The sequence below is a fragment of the Silene latifolia genome, chromosome 6 (genome assembly GCF_048544455.1).
Source record: "Silene latifolia isolate original U9 population chromosome 6, ASM4854445v1, whole genome shotgun sequence".
NCBI lineage: Eukaryota > Viridiplantae > Streptophyta > Magnoliopsida > Caryophyllales > Caryophyllaceae > Silene > Silene latifolia.
Genome location: NC_133531.1, coordinates 128,421,369 through 128,440,546, shown reverse-complemented (window position 1 = coordinate 128,440,546; position 19,178 = coordinate 128,421,369). Strand labels below are relative to the sequence as shown.

Sequence of the window (19,178 nt, the reverse complement as noted above, 5' to 3'; positions counted from 1 at the left end):
TAGCTTGACAAAGGCAGGCTAAATGTAGGATGTAGTAAGTAGGACAAAAAGAAATTTTTTGCCGTAGTGGAGCTTATGGGTAAAATGAGAAAGGGAAACCTCTACCACATGTGTCGACAAACCACGAACCGAATGCATATAGGTATTAAGCAGATTAAGTTCATATTTATGCACATTTATGTGACATGCCTCATAAGTAGGGATGGCAATGGGTCGGGTTGGATCGGGTTTTGCAAGATCCAAACCCGATCCGCTTACTTATTGGATCACATATCCATATCCATACCCGATCCATATCCAAAATTTTAAAATCCATATCCGATCCATTATACTTTTTTCAAACCCATACTCGCTCCAAATCCATACCCGATCCACTACATAACGAAACTTGTTTTGACTACAGAAAAATTTAATCTTATATAAGAAAATTTAAATTTCAAGGTTAATAAAACCTAAATTTTCAATAATATCCACTTAGATCGGGTTCGGGTATGAATGGATCGGGTTTGGATTGGTTCGGGTTTTCCAATAGTGGATATGGATATGGGTTTTAAAATAGTGGATCGGGAATGGGTTTTTAAAGAGTGGGTATGGATCGAATTTTTTCCTTTGGTTCGATTCGGGTTCGGTTCGGTTTGAGCCATAATTGTCATCCCTACTCATAAGGAGTACTACTCACATTCCTAAATAAACTGGTCATAGATGTCACCAGTTATAGGCTCTAAATCTCAGAAATATGATGTAGTTTGCCAATTTTCTAAGTCAAATCTCAAGTCCAGCAAATAATTAACGAAAACTCGTAGATATGCACTTATACGATTCTACAAATAACATGTTAATCAAGCAAGGCTCAGGCAAAACAAGTGCAAAATGCTATATCATCCTTGAAATACTACCGTTCCGACTCGACCTATATGCTAAAATAAACGTGCATTTTATGGAAATTTTTTGAAATTTTTCAATTTTTTTTTTTTTTGAAATTTTTATATATATAAAATGAAATGAACAATGCAAAACAGAATGTAAACGTGAATGCAAGCGAATGATATGCGACGCAAAACCCTTCCCCAAACCAAATCACACAATGTCCCCATTGTGCAAAATCATGTGATGAAGAAAAGAGAAATGGGAATTTGTGGGAAAATAAATAAAAATGACATGAAGTGGAAATCGGGAACTTACAAGACTTTAAACGCAGCAAAGGAAACCTCCCCAAACCAGCGTGAGCTAGGAGGTTTCGGTGAGCGCGAGTGCTACTAATAAGTACCTGAAAGACAAATAAAACCCACGCATAAAATCGAGAAGACAATTTTTGAAGCGGTAAAATTGTGCACAATTGAGAAAATAGAAGAAATAAATAATTTGACGGAAAGTAAAGTGGAGTAGAAAACTCCCTTAAGTCCGCATATCGACCAAACACAGCAGGGGAGAGGTCGTGAATAGGTACAAAGGCGTCCTTGGTCGATCGGCGAGGACGGCGATCGATCGACCAATGTGTCAGGAACAGTAGCTCCTGGAAAGTGCAACTCAGTCGATCGACCAATGTAGCCAGTCGATCGACTGAAAATACTGTTGTATTCCTTATTTCTTCGTATTTGCTCAATAACTTGAGCGAATGAGGCCTAAAAACCTGCAAGTGCACAATAATACGCGCCCAAAAGTTGCGCAAAACCCAAAATAAAGTCTCAAACGCATAAAATCCTAAGCAAGCAAAACAAAATGCGAAGTTTCGTGCACACATAAGCAATAAAAAGCGTCTAACAAAAGCAAATAAAATGTTTGGAAAACATGTGATCAACTAGTAGTTGATCAAGAACGGCCACGGAATGGCCCACTTCGTCGGCTTCTGGCTACTAGAAGTAGCCTCAACGGTGCTTATCTTATCAGCTGCACCCTTCTTAGCTTCCACGTCCATATGGCTCAACGGATCAACACTTTCATCATCTCCCCAGTCAATGACCTCTTCTTGCTCATCCAAGTCCAAGTCGGACTTCCGTTCCTTGACCGGTTCGTCATCAACTTCCTCATCAATGCCATAGCTAAGGCAACCAAGACCTCCTCTTTGAATGATCGGTCTCTTTACAGCTAGAGTGACTTGCAGCTCTTCCTTCCCCAAACCAGCTCCTGCACTATCAGAAATAGACAAATCTTCCTCCACTTTGCTCCCAATCTGGGGCGGAGGGGTTACAACAGGAATAGAGATAGGTGAATCAGGAAGCACAAAGTATGATTTCTTGTCAGAAACCGTGTTACAAGTCACAGGCCACATGGGGTCCTTTTTCTTAGATGGCTGAGCAAAAACAATAGAATGCTTGCCCACTTTAAAAGTCAGGGTTCCTAGACCGACATCTATGACTGCACCAAAGCGGTGTGCGAAATGGCCTACCCAAAATAATGGGAATATGGGCATCCTCAGGCATGTCAAGTACCACGAAGTCGACGGGGAAGAAGAACTTCCCTATTTGAACAGGGATGTCCTCTAAGACTCCTATTGGCTGGACCGCAGATCGGTCAGCCATCTGTACTGTCATATATGTCACTGCGAACCTAGTCAATTTGAGCTTCCTAGCTAGACTCAAAGGCATGACGCTTATACTAGCTCCTAAGTCACATAATGCCTTCTCAATAGAGAAGGTACCTATATTGCAAGAAGGAAAAAAGCTACCGGGTCCTCCAAACTTATGGGGTGCAGTGTGAGACAAATAAGAGCATGACTCTTTGGTTAATGCGACAGTGTGCACATTTTCAAGTGACTTTTTCTTAGACAAGAGTTGTTTCATGAATTTAGTGTAGGCAGGCACTTGATTGACCAACTCAAGGAAGGGTACTTGTACATTCAAGCTACGAATAACTTTTTCAAACTTACTGAAAGATACCTGTTCCTTTGTCGGCACTAGTCTCTCGGATATGAGGTCATAAGAAGTACCTTAGCCCTCTCCTCTAAGTTGCGCATGCGGCATCCGTGGGACTTAGGGTGGAAGTCCACTGCTTTCTCCTTGTTGAAGCTCGAACCCTCCTCGGACCGTCTCAAATGTGAGCCATTAACGGTCATCGGATCGAACCGAATCGGGACGGACCCATCGGCACTCGGGTGCAGCCGGCCCTAACACTTTCGGAGTTGTCGTGCCCCGAAACAAATGGTCCCTCAAGTTATCGGGCATCGGAGGACGAAAAATCTCGCTATCGTGATGATCTTGGTCGATCGACCACTATCCTCGATCGATCGACCGAGGTGTACGATTCAGAAAGTTGTAACCGCGTATCGATCGATCGGCCGATCGGTGTATCGATCGATCGATCGATATACCTGTAGACGCCTTTTTCTTTGAATTATTCGTTCTGACTTTCTTTTGACTCGGATCCGCATCATTCTTTTCAACAGCGTCCTCGACCATGGCGGGCCCCTCCAGGGTGGACCCACTCCTCAACGTGATGGCGTTTAGGGTCTCCTTTTGGTCGGTTTGAGTCGGTAAGTGTCCCGAGCTCGAGTGGTACTCTTACTAGCCAATTGAGCAATTTGGCTCTCTAGTAGCTTCATCCCGGCCTCTCTTGCTTGGGACTCCTTCAAAGAACAAGTTCTTGAACTCGGCAAAATCGAAACCATGGGATTGTTGTTCTTTGTTGCGGCACATAAGGAGGTTTTTGATATTGTTGTTGCTTTTGATGAGGGGGCACATAGGGTTCTTTGCGGCGGAGGTGGGAGTTGGATTTAGGACATTCTGGCTACTCCACCTCAGGTTGGGATGAATATTAGGCTCATAGTAGGTGTTTGTCTCGCCTATAATGTTGAAAGGCGGCACAAGACTCAAAGGGACTAGGACAATTCTTCGAAACGTGTCCCTCAGCTCCGCATCTTTCACAGACGAAAGGACCGTCTGATATAGCATTTACTTGGTAAATACCCCCCCTTTGAAGCTCCTCCTAGTTCATACTTATCAAATCTCGCAGTGAGAGCTTCAAGTGCAGCTACAGAAGGAGATTCAGCGCTCCTCCTTTGATTCCCTCTGGAATTCCCATACTCAGCCTTATGGGTGGCTAGATCATCAATGATCCCAAATTCTCAGCAAATCGGCCACTGGCTGCAGCATCCAAAATAGCCCTCTGATCGTCATACAGCCCATTATAGAACTGATTGCACAAGCTCCATTTTTCGAACCCATGGTGCGGTATGGTTCGCACCAACTTCTTAAAACGGACCCATGCTTCGTGGAAGTTCTCGTCCGGCCCTTGTTTAAAGCTCGTGATTTGAGCTCTAATTGCATTGGTCTTTGAGGCAGAAAAATATTTCTTATAGAATGCCAAAGCCAATGAATTCCAATCGGTGATCCCATTAACGGCTCGGTCCAGATCTCTATACCACTCCCTTGCAGCATCACGAAGGGAGAAGATAAACATAGTCTCCTTGATCTGGTCTTGGGTCACGCCGGCTGGTGGGGGTATGGAACAGTAGTAATCAATAAATGTCTCCATATGCTTAGCTGCATCTTCATTTGCAGCTCCCCCGAACTGGTTTCTCTCAACCATATTAATGTATGAAGGCTTTGGTTCGAACTTCCTGTCATCTCCTGGTAATTCGAACCCCTTATATAAATTTGCAGCTGTCGGCTCAGAATGACTAGCTATACTCGCTTCCTCAGCCATGACTGGAATTTCTGGAGAAGTGACTGTCTCGGTTGAAGAAGTGGAAACGGGTGAAGAATGTGGGTCTTCCTCGAACAGCTCGTTCTCGTAATAGCTTGACAGAGTACTCAGCTCTTCCTCTGTCGGTAATACCCTTTGTGATCGTCTCAACTCGCGCAAGGATTTCTCGATCTCAGGATTTAATGGTACTAGTTCACCACCCTGTGACCTGTGCATAAGAAGAAACTACAAAAAGAATATAAGAAAAGTTTAAGGAACAGAAGTCCCTTAAACTAAGAAAGACTAAAAATAAAACAACTAAAAATTAGAACTATTACCTCCCCGGCAACGGCGCCAAAATTTGATACCCGTCGTGAGGTGTCAAAAATAAATTTATAATTTCCAACTACAACTATAGCTAGCGGCAGTCGGGTCGAACCACAGAGAGGCAGACGTAAATTCTAGTTGTTTAAATTCAGTCTAAGGTAACAATAAGATGGGGGGTTTGATTGGATTGGTCTATAGCTAATGAGCGATAAAATAAAGTAAACTAAGCAAATAGATGAAATCAAATAAAAAAGGAGGTACTAGGATGGTCGGTTCGTTATAGCTTCGGCGGCAGCATACTAAACAGGTCTAAATCGAACACAAGTGAGGCGGGCAACAAGAGGTTCTCTCGATCCACTCTTAACAAATAGCATCTTTCGATCTCGCTATAGGTCCCTAATATCACTAATACTGACTCTCGTCCTGAAAAGTGACTAACGGTCTAAACTCTACTTATCTTTCGATCTCAGCACAGTTTAGTCATCTTAATTGGTGATCTAACAACTTTCCCTATCTTTCGATCTAATGGGTCAGTCATAAATTAAGAATCTAACTGGTCGCATGCATTCAATTCGTTAAATACATCATTAAAATCAATTAAAACGAAAGGTAACCTCACGTGGTCAATCGATCGACCGGGTAAGGCAGTCGATCGACTGACACGCGATTCAATCCAATTTAATACTACGCCGCCTACGCCATAATTCCCCTACATCCTAGCACAAACTATTTAGCCACTCATGCTGAAGGTGATAACAACAATAAAACTAGGGCATAAAAGTACTGAATTCATAATTAAAGCGGTAAGACAAACAATTAACATGCAGCAATAAAATGGTTTCGGGAATCTAACTAGCAATTCTATACTAATAACGAAATAGAAGTGAATTGAAATAGGGCAGAAGAATACCGAGGATAGCCGAAGAATGATTAAGAACAAGAGCGAAAATTCCAATGCTAAACAATATTCCAAACCCTAATAAAACTCAATGTTACTGTGTAAAACTTAATGTAAAAACTTGATGTTAAAACTGATGTTTTTAGGTTACGTTATATAGCAACTAACGTAACTTTATTTCCTAAACCAAACAAAACTTTGGGCTTCAAGATTCACGATCTTTTAATTCTCGTCTGGAATAGCAATTTGGTCGATTGATCGCTAGACTCGGTCGATCGATCAATAGCAATGAACAAGTAGCTTCGAACTCGATGGTTGGTCGATCGATCGATGGTAGTGGTCGATCGACTGCTTGAGCTGCTACTTGACTTTTATAATCTCGTGGATTTGTCTTTTGGGCCTTGAATTGCGCACCAAGCTCGTTCCTCGGGTGAATACTTCACGTTATATGCAATGCAGGATACTCGGGGACGGATTTAGCTCGGTTTCCGCTGGATTCTTCACATTTCTGCAATAATGTACAAAAATACGGAAGTAGACGGAAATAGGGGAAATGACAGCATAAACTACATGAATGAGCTCTGAAATGCGTGTAAAATGGGATGTAAAACATCATATAAAAGACACGCATCAATCCCCGAATGGATCACCACAATTATTAAAACAATTAAACGGGGTCAGTACTGATTACATAAAACAACAGCTGCAATGAAACAATATTACAAACAACTCAATCAGCACAACTCAATCACCTCAACTCCATCTCATCTCCACACACCTGACTACACACTGAAGTGTGTAGTCCTGCCAGAGTACCCATCGCAACAAGTACTCCTCGCCACCAGTGGGGGACCGCAGCCGTTCCCACCTAAGCCCCGCTCATCACATCCGAGCGATAAACCCATTTTTATTAATGTGCACATCCCTTCTGTGGCGGGTTCCACAGAAGGCGAATCAAGGGCGTGAAGCCACTCCCGCATGTGACTCCACTCAGCCAGGGATGCACCCCGAAGATCACAGACAGTTATACAACAATTACCTTACACAGTCAACAACTACCAAAACCAATTCTAATACGATAAATAATCAACAACAACAGCAACAATCACCAACACTATGTAACCAATACTGAGTAGGGAAACCCTACCTGAAATAGCAATCACCACAGATGATCTAGCAGCTAATCAGAATTTCTCCTCAACAAATCCTCCTCCTATAACATGTATACATACAATTACCACCAATGCCATACAAAACACCCAAAAAACCCCAACATCACCCAATTAGGGTTTAACCAAACTTATCAAAACATTATAAAAATTATATAAAAAGCTTACCCTTGACACAACGATCACAACGGCGTAAAGAACGAGACAATCCGACACTCCTAGCCTTGGGATTTGTTAACAATGCGATGGATGCGATGTACGTAACTGTTAATCTTCTCTTTGAAAGGTTTTTAGAATGTTAAAAGTGATTAAACAAAGTGACGGAATCCCTTTTATATTAATCTCACATTATTAACAAAACCCGGCTAATCAACCCGTAAAACACACTTACTCGATCGAGTAAGTGACTTACTTGATCGAGTGACCCTTACTCGATCGAGTCCCCAACTTACTCGATCGAGTACCCTACAGGCAGACTACTGTTTTGCGTAAAAAGCTACTTACTCGACAGAGTAAGCCCCACTCGATAGAGTACCCATAGACACATAAAACCGTAGTATTACACGCCTTATTGCAAATGAAATGGCCACTCTCAGGAATTTATAGTGAATGATACGAATTATACTCCGAGCTCTGAGGTGGATACTAACGAGAATAGAATCCGATCAAGGAGGATGGTGGAGAAGGTGGAAGCGCGCTCGTCGGCGACCTGTTGGGGAGCGGAGAGGACACTGGCGAGAGAGGCGGTAGGCGGTAGAGAGGCCCTGGGCACCGCTTAAAAGATCAACATGTTAATCAATCAATCGATTACCACAATCATAAATTCATTACACAATCGACTGAGTAGGGAACCTCTAACTTTTTGCTATTCCATGAATGTGCATCCGTCATACAAAGTCAAGCAAGACTCCACATCGAATCCCACAAGTAGCAACCGTATCCTATCACGAAGCTATTCAAGATCTATTAAAAGATAACAATTATTCACAAACTCACCTTGAGACGCAGACCGATTCCCACGACGGTGACAACCCGACTCAATGACTTCATGCATAGCCCATCTCGGTTCCTGGATTAGTGTTCAAGACCGCCCAAGAGGGAGAGGGAGAGAGAGAGAGAGAGAGAGAGAGAGAGAGAGAGAGGGAGAGAGAGAGAGAGAGAGAGAAAAAAGAGATTAGGTTTAGGAATGATAAAAAGAACCGTAAAAAATGATTTACATTTAAGTCTTCACATTTTATAATAACGCGTTGTCCGACGAGGTACTCAGTCGAGTATAGACATACTCGGCCGAGTACGCCCCACTCGGGCTGGGCACCGGTCCAAAATCGGACCGGAACCAATTTGGACCGGAACCAAAATCGGTAAAATTCACGGGATCGGACCGGATTACAAAAATTTCAGTCTGAGACCGGACCGGACCGGTTGGACCGGAATTACCCACTTTTCCAAATTCCGGTCCATTGGACCGGATCAGACCGGAATAAAAATACAATTTTAAGAAAAAAAACTGAAAATAACAATAATTTCGAGCATTCCGGTCCAAACCGGTCCAGACCGGAAAATACCGGTCCCGGACCGGAAACCGGAATCTTGGAAAATGGTGGACCGGAGACCGGATCGGAATTTTTAATTCCGGTTCCGGTCCAATCCATTCCGGTCCGGACCGTCCATTTTTCCGGTCCGGACCGGATTATGCCCACCCCTAACCTCAACTACTCGGCCGAGTGGCCTCTGCTAGGTCGAGTATCGAGTTACATTGGTCAACTAATCTCTCTCGACTCCCTTGTTAAGGCTCTCCTTAGGTCAATAGGTCAGTCAACGGGTCCCTAACAGGACGGATATTACACGGATATCCATACTTTTAAATTTACTTGAAATTTGAGTTTAAGACACTATCGAATTCATCGTCTTCCATGATGATTTTCTTTTGTTTTCTCACTCCAATGATCTCGATATAAAATTTAGGTACAACTAACATAGTTTTGGTACTTTTTAACGTTATTGTATCAAATAAAAGTGTGCTATTAAAGAAGTATACTTAAAACAATGCTAAAAGTTAAAAAATAACACCAAAAAAATGAAACAATTGTAAAATTATAGTCCAAACTGCAACGTAGGATAATTCTAAACACCCTAGTACAAGAATTACAATCTAGCCACGCTCATTTAATTAAAATAATTGATCATAAATGACAAGAAAAAACAGTAAATATTAGAAAAATATATTTTCGGATCGGATTAGATATCCAAACGTTTTCATTCTAATATCCATATCCGATCCAAATACCAAAAATTTGGGATCGGATATCCGATCCAACCTTAACTGTCGGATCAGATATCCAAAAAATCGAATTGGATTCGGATCGGATGTTGGATCGGTTCGGATAATCAGAGTTTTTTACTCATTCCTAGTCGCAGGGTGTGTAATGATGACAGTGGTGGTGCAGTAGTGGTGGTAGCGGTGGTGAATCGGCTTGTGGTTGTTGTAATGTGTAAAAAGGAAAGAGAAGGTAAGAGAAAGTAGGTAAAACGTCAACCATATTTCGTAATCGTGTTAAGATTTAGATTAATTGAAAAATATACCACCTTTTTTTTAAATGCAACTCTTCAATAATGAAACCAGTGACGTTAAATAAAATAAAGTAATTAAGATCCAAAAATACTACTCCACCACAACTCCACTCCTCTTCTATACACTCATCATCTTCTACTCACTCTCCTTTGACTCTTTTCTCCTCTCCAACATATCCTTCCAAGATTCCGATGAACCACAACTCCAACCACAATCCCCGCCCTCGCTATCCTCCTGGGATCGCCAACGCCCGCGGCGGCGGCAATTACGGCTACCAAAACCCTAATTACCAATCCAGGCCGCCGTACAACAACAACAACAACCACCAACAACCTCCCCCGCCGCAACAGCATTACGTTCCGCGAAACAATTACCAACAACCACCGCAACAGCAGCAGAATTATCAGCAGCAGCAGCAATGGATGATGAGACGGCCTGTTAACAGTAGTAATAACAGTAACAGTAATAGTAATAGTAACAGTAATAGTAACAATGTTGCGAGTGATGATTCGATTAATGTTATTGAAGTTGACAAGACTATTAATCATACTTCTTCCGTTGATTCCAGGTTATTCTACTAATTTTCGCCTTTTTTTCGAATTAGACTGTTAATCATACTTCTTTTGTTACATAATTTTCGCTACTTTGTTCTGTTAGGTGTGTATTTGTTGTGATCACGCAAGTGGTGAAGGTAAAGAGATGTTTTAGATTTGAAATTTTGCGGAATTTAGAAATTAGGTGAATTCCTAAAAATACAGGAGAGTATGTATCTCTGGATGACTGAATAGTGTGAAAGTTTTAGTTTTCGTCGATTTTGTTGTTTGTTGTGGATACTGTAAGTAAGTAGTCACAAATGAAAACTGCATTTGGCTCTGGGACGACAAAAATGGTCCATGAGGCTAACTGTTGTGGGATAGAGATTGTAATTTATGGCATGGGAAGGCGAAGGGGAGATCACCGGTGTAAGATCTGTAATGTGCTAGGAGAATTGGTAACTGACAGTTTTGCTAGCTTGTGGGTGATTTCGTGATTGATTGATTTTCGATATCTGTTGACTTTTCTAAATTTATTGACCTGGATTTTGAGGGATATTTAGATATTGGCTCTACTAAAGGGTTCTTGGTGCATTGAGACTTGAGAGACTGAATGGCGCATGGGACGCAAGATGTATAAACTTGTCCAGCATACAGCATTGCAATCCTTGTGAAATATCAGTACATTATGGAAGAGGTGTCTTTTGGCAGTCTAATATTGGGATTTGATATAATTCTGAAACTGTTTTGAGTAAAAGTAGTAGGGACACCCTTATCATTATTTTTAAAGTCAGTCAAACTGATCAGTAGATTTAATATTGAAACTCTATTCTAGGTGGAAGTCTTTGCGATTTTCTTACAATGAGTTTTGGGCTCATGTTCAGAGGTCACTTTGGTTCCCCTGTATGTTGATGGAGTAAAGTCAGGTTCCACAAATACGAATGCCGGGAAATATGATTCTGGTTGAGAGTTGGGAAAGGTTGAGGTAAAACTATAAGATAATCAAGAGGTTTGGAGTAAGCAAGTAGTTTGATTTTCAATATTTTAGTTGTGTGCACCGAGGACAATGATCTTTCGACCATTAGTTGATAATATGAAGTTTCTCGCTTTTGGTTGTTATATGAGAGGCTGTCAGTGGCACCATTATTATGCAAGACGCATGCGGACTGTCATCTTGGAATAAGTATGTTGACAAACTACTGTATCCAATTATGTGGTGTTGCATTGTGTGATTCTGTACAGTCTCTCTAAGAGCATGTACAATCCAAGCTGGTCCCCACGTTTGGAGAGCAAAAAAGACCTTTTTTCTTCCCCTACAATAAGGTGTTCTCTTGGGTTTTTTTTTTCGTGTGCTCTCCAAAGTCCAAAGAATAAAATGGAGTAAAGCTCTCTTAGAGCTCTCGGAGAAGAGCGAAGGGGAGCTAGTTCTCCATATGAAGTGGGCTATAAAATGTGATGATGTGAAAGAGAGTTAGTTTTTTCAATTTTTTTTATGTAAATGTGAAAATAGTGTAACCAAAAATTAAGATGGAGAGCATGTAGAAGAGCTTTGTTATTGTGGGTGTAGAAGCATTTGGTGCTCTCCAATGAGAGAGTGAAAATGAAGAGCAAAATAGGTGCTCTCCATCTTTTACATTTGTACATGCTCTAAGCCACGGTGATTGTCCAAAAACATGGTGCTGGATTCAGGAGCCGAGACTAGCATTAGTTGCTTGTGAATCATCCTCTATATCAATCTGTGATCAATAGAGGGATGAAATGATGAATGTAGCTTATGATCTTACTTTGATCTTAGTCAAATACTTAACAAATTTATGGATTCTCAACTAATATGTTCTAGTGTATTATTGTGTTATCATTGTTAAACTATGAAGTGTCATATTTGATGGTTTGTGATGGCCAGATTTGTACTTCATGAGCAGATAGTAATAAAAATATTGTGATTCTGCTAAAATTATGTGTTTTTCTAACAAACGATATATGTGAAATATACACTCACATTCCCTGAAATTATTGGTTGCTCCTCAAGGTTGCTGTCATTTGACTTTCTTATCGCTGTTGGTTCAGCTCTGAAGATTGGAAGGCGAATTTGAAGCTTCCAGCGCCTGATACTCGTTTCAGAACTGAGGTACTACCTGTAGATTAGCAAATTAGTTCTTTTGTTCCCCCTATATTGTTGGCCGATGGATTCCGCTAATCTTCTTATTCTGGGACTGCTGACCTATTTTGGTTTAACTTTCATAGTCACTTGATTTCAGATTCAATGAAAATAGCTGAGGTAAGAAACCTGCTAACCGGGGGTCTGAGTGTTCAAAATGTAACACAGACTTGGTCAGGGATGGAAAGGATTTTGTTTCCGCGAAGACCTATTAACCATATAGAAACAAGTGCTATTGAAATTGTTTTTTTCTTATGACTCTAGTTCTTCTCTTTTATATATTCAAAGCACATTGGGGTATATAGATTCAAAAAAATGGGATAGCTGGAAAACCATATAAACTGACATTAAAATAGAAAAGAATAAGCAAATGATATATGAATGGAACTATTTTTCTGCTTGCTTAGTGAACTAAAACAATGTCGTTATGAAACAAAATACTGGAATCAGGAACTAATAAACGGAAGCTCCTCATGGATTAGGATGTTCACTTCATAGGAATTCATGCATGTTGATAGGACTTTTCTTGCATTTTTTTTGGTGTGATTGTTAGTTGGACTATATAGTTTATACTATTTCAATGATGCATCAGGATGTCACAGCTACGAAAGGAAATGAATTTGAGGATTATTTCTTGAAGCGAGAACTTCTTATGGGAATATATGAAAAAGGGTTTGAACGACCTTCCCCAATCCAGGAAGAAAGCATCCCAATTGCTTTAACAGGGAGCGATATCCTTGCAAGAGCTAAAAATGGAACTGGGAAAACTGCTGCATTTTGTATTCCTGCGTTGGAGAAAATTGATACAGAAAACAACGTGATTCAAGGTGGTGGACATATATTATTAGTTTTTCCTAGCCACAGTTCAGCATATTTGACATAACTGCGTAATATTTTGTAAATGGTTTTGTTCAATGGGTCCTATGTTCTATTCTTCTTTACAGTTGTTATACTCGTTCCGACGAGAGAGTTGGCCCTTCAAACGTCACAGGTTTGCAAGGAGCTTGGAAAGCACCTAAAAATTCAAGTCATGGTCACAACAGGAGGAACAAGCTTAAAGGATGATATTATGCGTTTGTATCAGCCAGTTCATTTGCTGGTTGGAACTCCCGGAAGAATTTTGGATCTGGCAAAGAAGGGTGTATGTGTTTTGAAGGATTGTTCCATGCTTATCATGGATGAGGTATTACCCGCAGTTATTCCTTCCAGTGTGTGCTGTCTGTAGTCATCCTTCCCATTCTGTGTCAAGTGCTGATCAGATGTCAGGCTTTAGGGAAGAGGTCTTCACATTTTGGACTCTTTTATTTGACATTTGACTTTTAAATATTAGTGTGCATTTTTTTGTTAGCAATCTGAGTATCTGACCATTCTTAGGTCTAATGAAAGCCTTTCTGGTTCGTAATCTTACCATTTTTAGGTGTTAGATACCTTGTTTTATGTCAGAAAACTTGGTCATAGAAGCTATGTGTTGACTATTTTGTTGTCTGTGTACGTTGGCTTTCATGTATGTGATGGTCCATGTATCTTTTTTCCAGGCTGATAAACTTTTGTCCCCTGAGTTCCAACCTTCACTGGAGCACTTAATTAGTTTTCTTCCTGAAAGTAGGCAGATTTTGATGTTTTCAGCAACGTTTCCTGTGACTGTCAAGGATTTCAAGGATAGATATTTGCAAAAGCCTTATGTAATTAACCTTATGGATGAGCTCACTCTAAAGGGTATTACTCAATTTTATGCTTTTGTTGAAGAAAGGCAGAAAGTCCACTGCTTGAATACACTATTCTCTAAGGTTAGCATCAGCTTATGTCTTACAACAATTTGAAGTTATGTACGAACGGCTTTGTATCATTGTTTTGTGAGTTGATTTTCAGCTTCAAATAAACCAGTCCATTATTTTCTGTAACTCTGTGAATCGAGTGGAATTACTGGCCAAGAAAATTACGGAGCTTGGTTATTCCTGCTTTTACATTCATGCTAAGATGCTCCAAGACCACAGAAACAGAGTATTCCATGACTTCCGTAATGGCGCTTGTAGAAACCTTGTTTGTACAGGTAGTGGAAGCTTTCCTCTTCATCATCACCTAAATTGCGTCCAGGTTTTCTTTCAAGTTTTCCTCTTATTTTCATTAGTGAGAAGATTACTTTAAGATTCAGTGTGAAGTTTCTGGAAAATACATGAGGTACTCGTCATTATGCTTTTGAGAAATTTGTACTCTGTATTATTTTAGGAAAATAAAGTAAGCTGAGAAAAACGGGTTAGCTTTGATCAGGGCAAAAAAGATTACGGGAACTAAACAACTTAGAATTATTGGAGAGAGGTTCTTAAAAAACTTTTGCAAATTGGTTGGCACGGAGATTCTATTGTATTTCCCTACTTTCTGCCACCCAACCTACCATAAAAGTTTGAGCTTTACCGACAAGTTTCTGAGTTAATACGGGGATAAGTATTTGATGATTTGTTATGAAAATGCACATTTATCACGTTTGATCTGTATGGTTGAGCTGATTCAGTATCCAATGATTTACTGGGAAGTTCTCTCTCTGTTCCTCATGAGGGTTTTAGAGGATTGTATTAACATTTACTGATGCGCATTTGCTGCTCATGATGTGGCATTGGACATATATTATAGTCTGTGTTTTGTGAGAGCTATAAGAAAGTTTTTGCTAGCTGAAGGACTTTTTGCAATTATGTACCTACCAAAGCTATATTAAACAAGTCTAGCTTGAAAAAAATTAATCAATTAACTGATGTGTTTAGAAGCGGCTTTTCTGCTTAAGCACTTTGGTTAAATGCTCAAAAACAGATCCACTAGTAAAAGCCAATGGGAGTCATTCTTTTAGCTTCTCATATTGTCTCATGCTTCTAGTCTAATTGTCAAAATTTTCTAGATTATACGATTCTCTGTGAAGGCGATACAGTATGGCTCTTAGTTACGAATTTACGATACTAATAACTAAAGATAATAAGTGGATGTGGTGTTTTGGGCTTATGGGCTTATAGCTGGTGTTCTTGCTTGGTTTGTTAACAGATTTGTTTACAAGGGGTATTGACATTCAAGCGGTGAATGTAGTGATCAATTTTGATTTCCCAAGAAACGCAGAAACTTACCTACACAGAGTATGTGGGGATCCTTTATTTGTTTTATTTTTATTTTTATTGTTGTGATCTCCCCTTACCTTGCAATTTGCGAGAGCCATTGAGGCATAGGAGTGATGTTGTTTATTGTGATCTCCCCCGAACCCCCTCCCTCTCTCTCATCCTCTGTAATTTACTTTATGTTTGTATCTTTTCAGGTTGGTCGTTCTGGAAGATATGGACACCTTGGATTGGCTGTTAATCTAATAACATATGAGGACCGTTTCAACTTGTAAGTTTTGTGTTTGACTTGCTCTTATAGTAACTATTTTTGCAGTATTAAGCAAGTCTTCATTTTTTTTACAGGTACAAGATCGAGCAAGAGCTTGGTACTGAAATTAAGCAAATTCCTCCACACATAGATCAGGGTGTTTACTGTCGGTGACAAAACTATGTGAATGGTGGTGAGTGGGACAAAAAGTAAATGTTTACTTGTGCTGTCATTTGTTTTTGTAGTTTGATGATGTCTTCCCTTTGAAGTTTCCCCTACCTCTTTTTCTTAGGACCCCTTCACCTGCGTTAGTGGAATTAGATTATTTCACATATTGTAGGGTAGAATGTCTTGTTATAAGAAATCATGCTTCAGCAAACAAATGATATAACAATAAACCGAATAACTAAACCCCTTCCTCATCTCACTTCGTTAAATCACAATACTACCATGTCGGCCTGTCCCCTTATTACCTGTTCCTTTTTTAAGGTCTGGTCACCCATGTGACCATGCTGACCTCCCTAAGCCAGCCGCCCCTTGTCCACTCATGTAAATGCCACAACACCGCTTCCTTAATGTAACCCCTTCATGGAAAAGTTTTGACCAAGATTCAGTCAGGTAATTGTAACAGTAGTTATTGACTTATTGTTTAGTCTTTGCAAAATGCAGCAAATATCCCCTCAAAATGCGGTAAAATTCGGTTGCATTCAATGTTTCTTAGAGACTCCGACTCGTCTAGAAGGAGCTGACACGGGCAGGACTGCGTGTCGCCTTGTCGTGCTCGGCTTTTTTAATAAAAGTATTTGCATATTTTGGCTTAAATTGAGGCGTCCAAGTGTTATACCCATGTCTGAGTGTCAAATGTCACACTCGTGTCAAATGTCGGACACGAGTAGGCGAGGAAATAAGAAGAGTCAGGAACTTCCCAAAATCGTGATAGCTCGGTCGTGTATTGCTGCTTAGAACATGCAAGGTGTCATCTATTTCTTGATCCGGCGGTAAAGCTGAACAAATGCTTCAACCCCACCTACACTATCTGACCACAGTTCAGCCTCCCTTCCCGTCAACCTCCAATCGACTAACTCTGACGGGATGAGTTTTAAGTGCAATTTTATGGCAAAATAGCTGACTCCCTGGACTATCTCCCTCCCCCTCAACCTCCAGTCAACTAATTTTGACAGAATTATTTAAGATGCAATTTATGGCTAAACTAGCTGATTTCCGGAGTTACCTCTTTCTGCATGAACCTCTAATCGACTAATTTTGACAGAAGATTTTAGGATACAGGACAATTAGCGATTGGAATTCAACAATGGGCCAATGGGGGTAGTCGAAGGGGAAGAGTGGCCTTTGGTTTGGGGGGGGGGGCTGATTGTGGTGTTGGGTACAAGCAGGTCATGATCAGCCGTGGTGGGTGGTGGTGTGGGGTGTTTTGGAGCTTTGATGAGAGGAGAAGGTGGAGGTTGAAGGGGAGGGCAGAGATGGGAAAGTACAGATGGTGGGTGGGGAGGCTTGGGAATTGGTAATAGTCAAAGGGGAGAGGAGCAGGGGTTTTGAGAGGTTTAGGGGAGGGTACGGGTTGAAGGAGAGATTAGCTGGTTTGTGAATGATGCGTATCGATAATTGCATTGTTCCGTAGCTACTCTACAATACAAGTAGCACTTTCATTTTAGCGAGTCATGTTGTTGTAGTCCATGTTTCAAAGCCAAAGAATAGCGAGTCATTGAATCCACAAGAAATGTTCTGTAAATCCTAGCTGCAGAAATGCTGTGCGCAGCTTTGTTGATTGGGAGACAGCTTGACAGGGAATATGACTAATGATCAATTTTTTTCTTCAAGGACATGAGTTCTGAGGCTGGATGTTAATATCCAAGGATATGGCTTTGCCTGGGTTTTTAATGTACCATGAATTAAGTGATTATTTAGGTATCCCGTTCTATTTAAGAGCTAAAGAAATTCAATTTAAAGCAGAATCATATCCTGCTACCAGGTTATTGTTGCTTCTTTTAAACTCAAGTGGTGCATTACCTGAATTAAATCTTTACCTGTTTGGCAGTTTGAGGAATTCCCTTTACTTGATCATATGGACCTAGTTCTGTATCTTAAGCTGGTTATCTGTTAACAATAACAGGAGTCAGGAACTCTCTGGCAATAAGGACACATTATGCAAATAATGACTTATTATGCACCGATGCAATTTGCATTATGTTTCACCCAGGAATAGCTGGACAGGTCACCAGATTCAATATGCGACTGATTCGAATTAGCAATTCGCCCAAAGTAGAGTATACTGCGGTATATTTATAACTAAATACCGTAATTTGATGTTATTCGTAAACGTAATTCGTGTGAATCGCCTTGCAATTCGGTAAGTGCCTAGGCGTATCCGGTAGCACACTGCTAGATCCGTCTTCAACCCGCCTTTTGTCGGAGCCCTTAAATCACTTGGTAATATTGTTGAACTTGAGAGTCTCCTCCCTCCCCCTTCCCTCGTCTTTATGGTCAGGCATGTTTACAATTTTACAGGTGTGTGGTTGTAATTGGTATTCATGACCTGGGATCATAACCGATCATGGCTGTTAGCGAAAAATGTCTGTGTGGTTCCATTTACCCACAGTAAAGAATAAAAAACGAATGCTACATGTAGCACTTCAACTTTTTCTGTGTCGATAATTTTCTTATTTGAAGGTGGAAACTCATCCTTTTTGTTACAGGTGGTCAATGATCAATGCTGCTGTTGAGTATAAGCAGCCGAAGATTGTTGTCTCTCTCTGAGGTGACCTTGTGCTTTCCATTCGACTTGGCAAATCCTAAAATCTAAGTGTGCTTGTACACAAGTGTGAAATGTCCGACACTTAGACCTTCGACAAGTGAAAAAAGGTTCTGTAAGTTTTTTTTCTAGTCCTATGTTTGCGCATAACATTAGTTGATCACTCTAAACATGCTACTGGCTACTTAATCTGGACCGTGTGTACATCAACGGCTTCCTAGTTCTATTATCTCTTGAACATTGTAATTGTATTGTTGCACTTTTGTACATTTATATTACCTTAATGTCTAGCGGTATTTTGTTTATGTGATCTCAGTTACGTTGGGACCTGTATACTCTCGTTTAGTCGTTTATGGTCATATAATGTTGGATCTGAATCTAGATAAGCGAGATCCAAAATTTTTTGATCAGGTTCAAATCTGATAATGTGAGATCCAAGGATCCGGCCCAACTCATGATATTTTGCCTCTTTGCTGATTCAGACCTATCTTGCTAAAGGATGCGAGTGCCGAGTAGGATGAAAAGGGGGAGATTGGTTGTTCATCATATGTTGACCCGATATACGTGGTTGTAGGAATCACATGTATTTTGGGGGGTTTAGACTTTTTATTAATATTAATATAAACTATTTATTGAGCGTGAGGGAGTATGAAATCAGTTAGTCTTAATCAAGACGATAAATACCGTTATAATGGTAAAATGGATTCGTATACTACCACTTGATAATAAGACAAACTTTTGCTATTTTCCAGACGACCATCTTGATCATGTGACACCTATTTGGAT

At 40.4% G+C, this 19,178-nt stretch overlaps 1 protein-coding gene across 2 annotated transcripts; it reads left to right on the top strand.

Moving 5' to 3' along the window:
* Positions 1-9,660: 9,660 nt before the first annotated feature.
* On the top strand, positions 9,661-18,697 carry LOC141587271 (DEAD-box ATP-dependent RNA helicase 8-like). 2 transcript variants are annotated; one of them, XM_074408721.1, is made up of 10 exons: positions 9,661-10,154; positions 12,187-12,247; positions 12,870-13,104; positions 13,222-13,460; positions 13,813-14,064; positions 14,147-14,327; positions 15,305-15,393; positions 15,570-15,643; positions 15,718-15,815; positions 18,337-18,697. In XM_074408721.1, exons 1-9 carry the CDS (start codon positions 9,778-9,780, stop codon positions 15,794-15,796), a joined length of 1,587 nt encoding a protein of 528 aa, XP_074264822.1. In that variant the 5' UTR covers positions 9,661-9,777; the 3' UTR covers positions 15,797-15,815; positions 18,337-18,697. The 2 variants fall into 2 exon arrangements, with proteins under 2 accessions (XP_074264822.1, XP_074264823.1); XM_074408722.1 differs by having other exon boundaries at positions 15,718-15,831; positions 18,337-18,473.
* The last annotated feature ends 481 nt before the right edge of the window (positions 18,698-19,178 follow it).

Excerpts from the sequence above, each read along its gene's own strand:
- LOC141587271 (XM_074408721.1), top strand. The coding sequence starts at position 9,778 with ATGAACCACAACTCCAACCACAATCCCCGCCCTCGCTATCCTCCTGGG. Across the intron at positions 12,248-12,869 it reads ATACTCGTTTCAGAACTGAG|GATGTCACAGCTACGAAAGG; the intron begins GTACTACCTGTA and ends ATGATGCATCAG. Across the intron at positions 13,105-13,221 it reads AGAAAACAACGTGATTCAAG|TTGTTATACTCGTTCCGACG; the intron begins GTGGTGGACATA and ends TCTTCTTTACAG.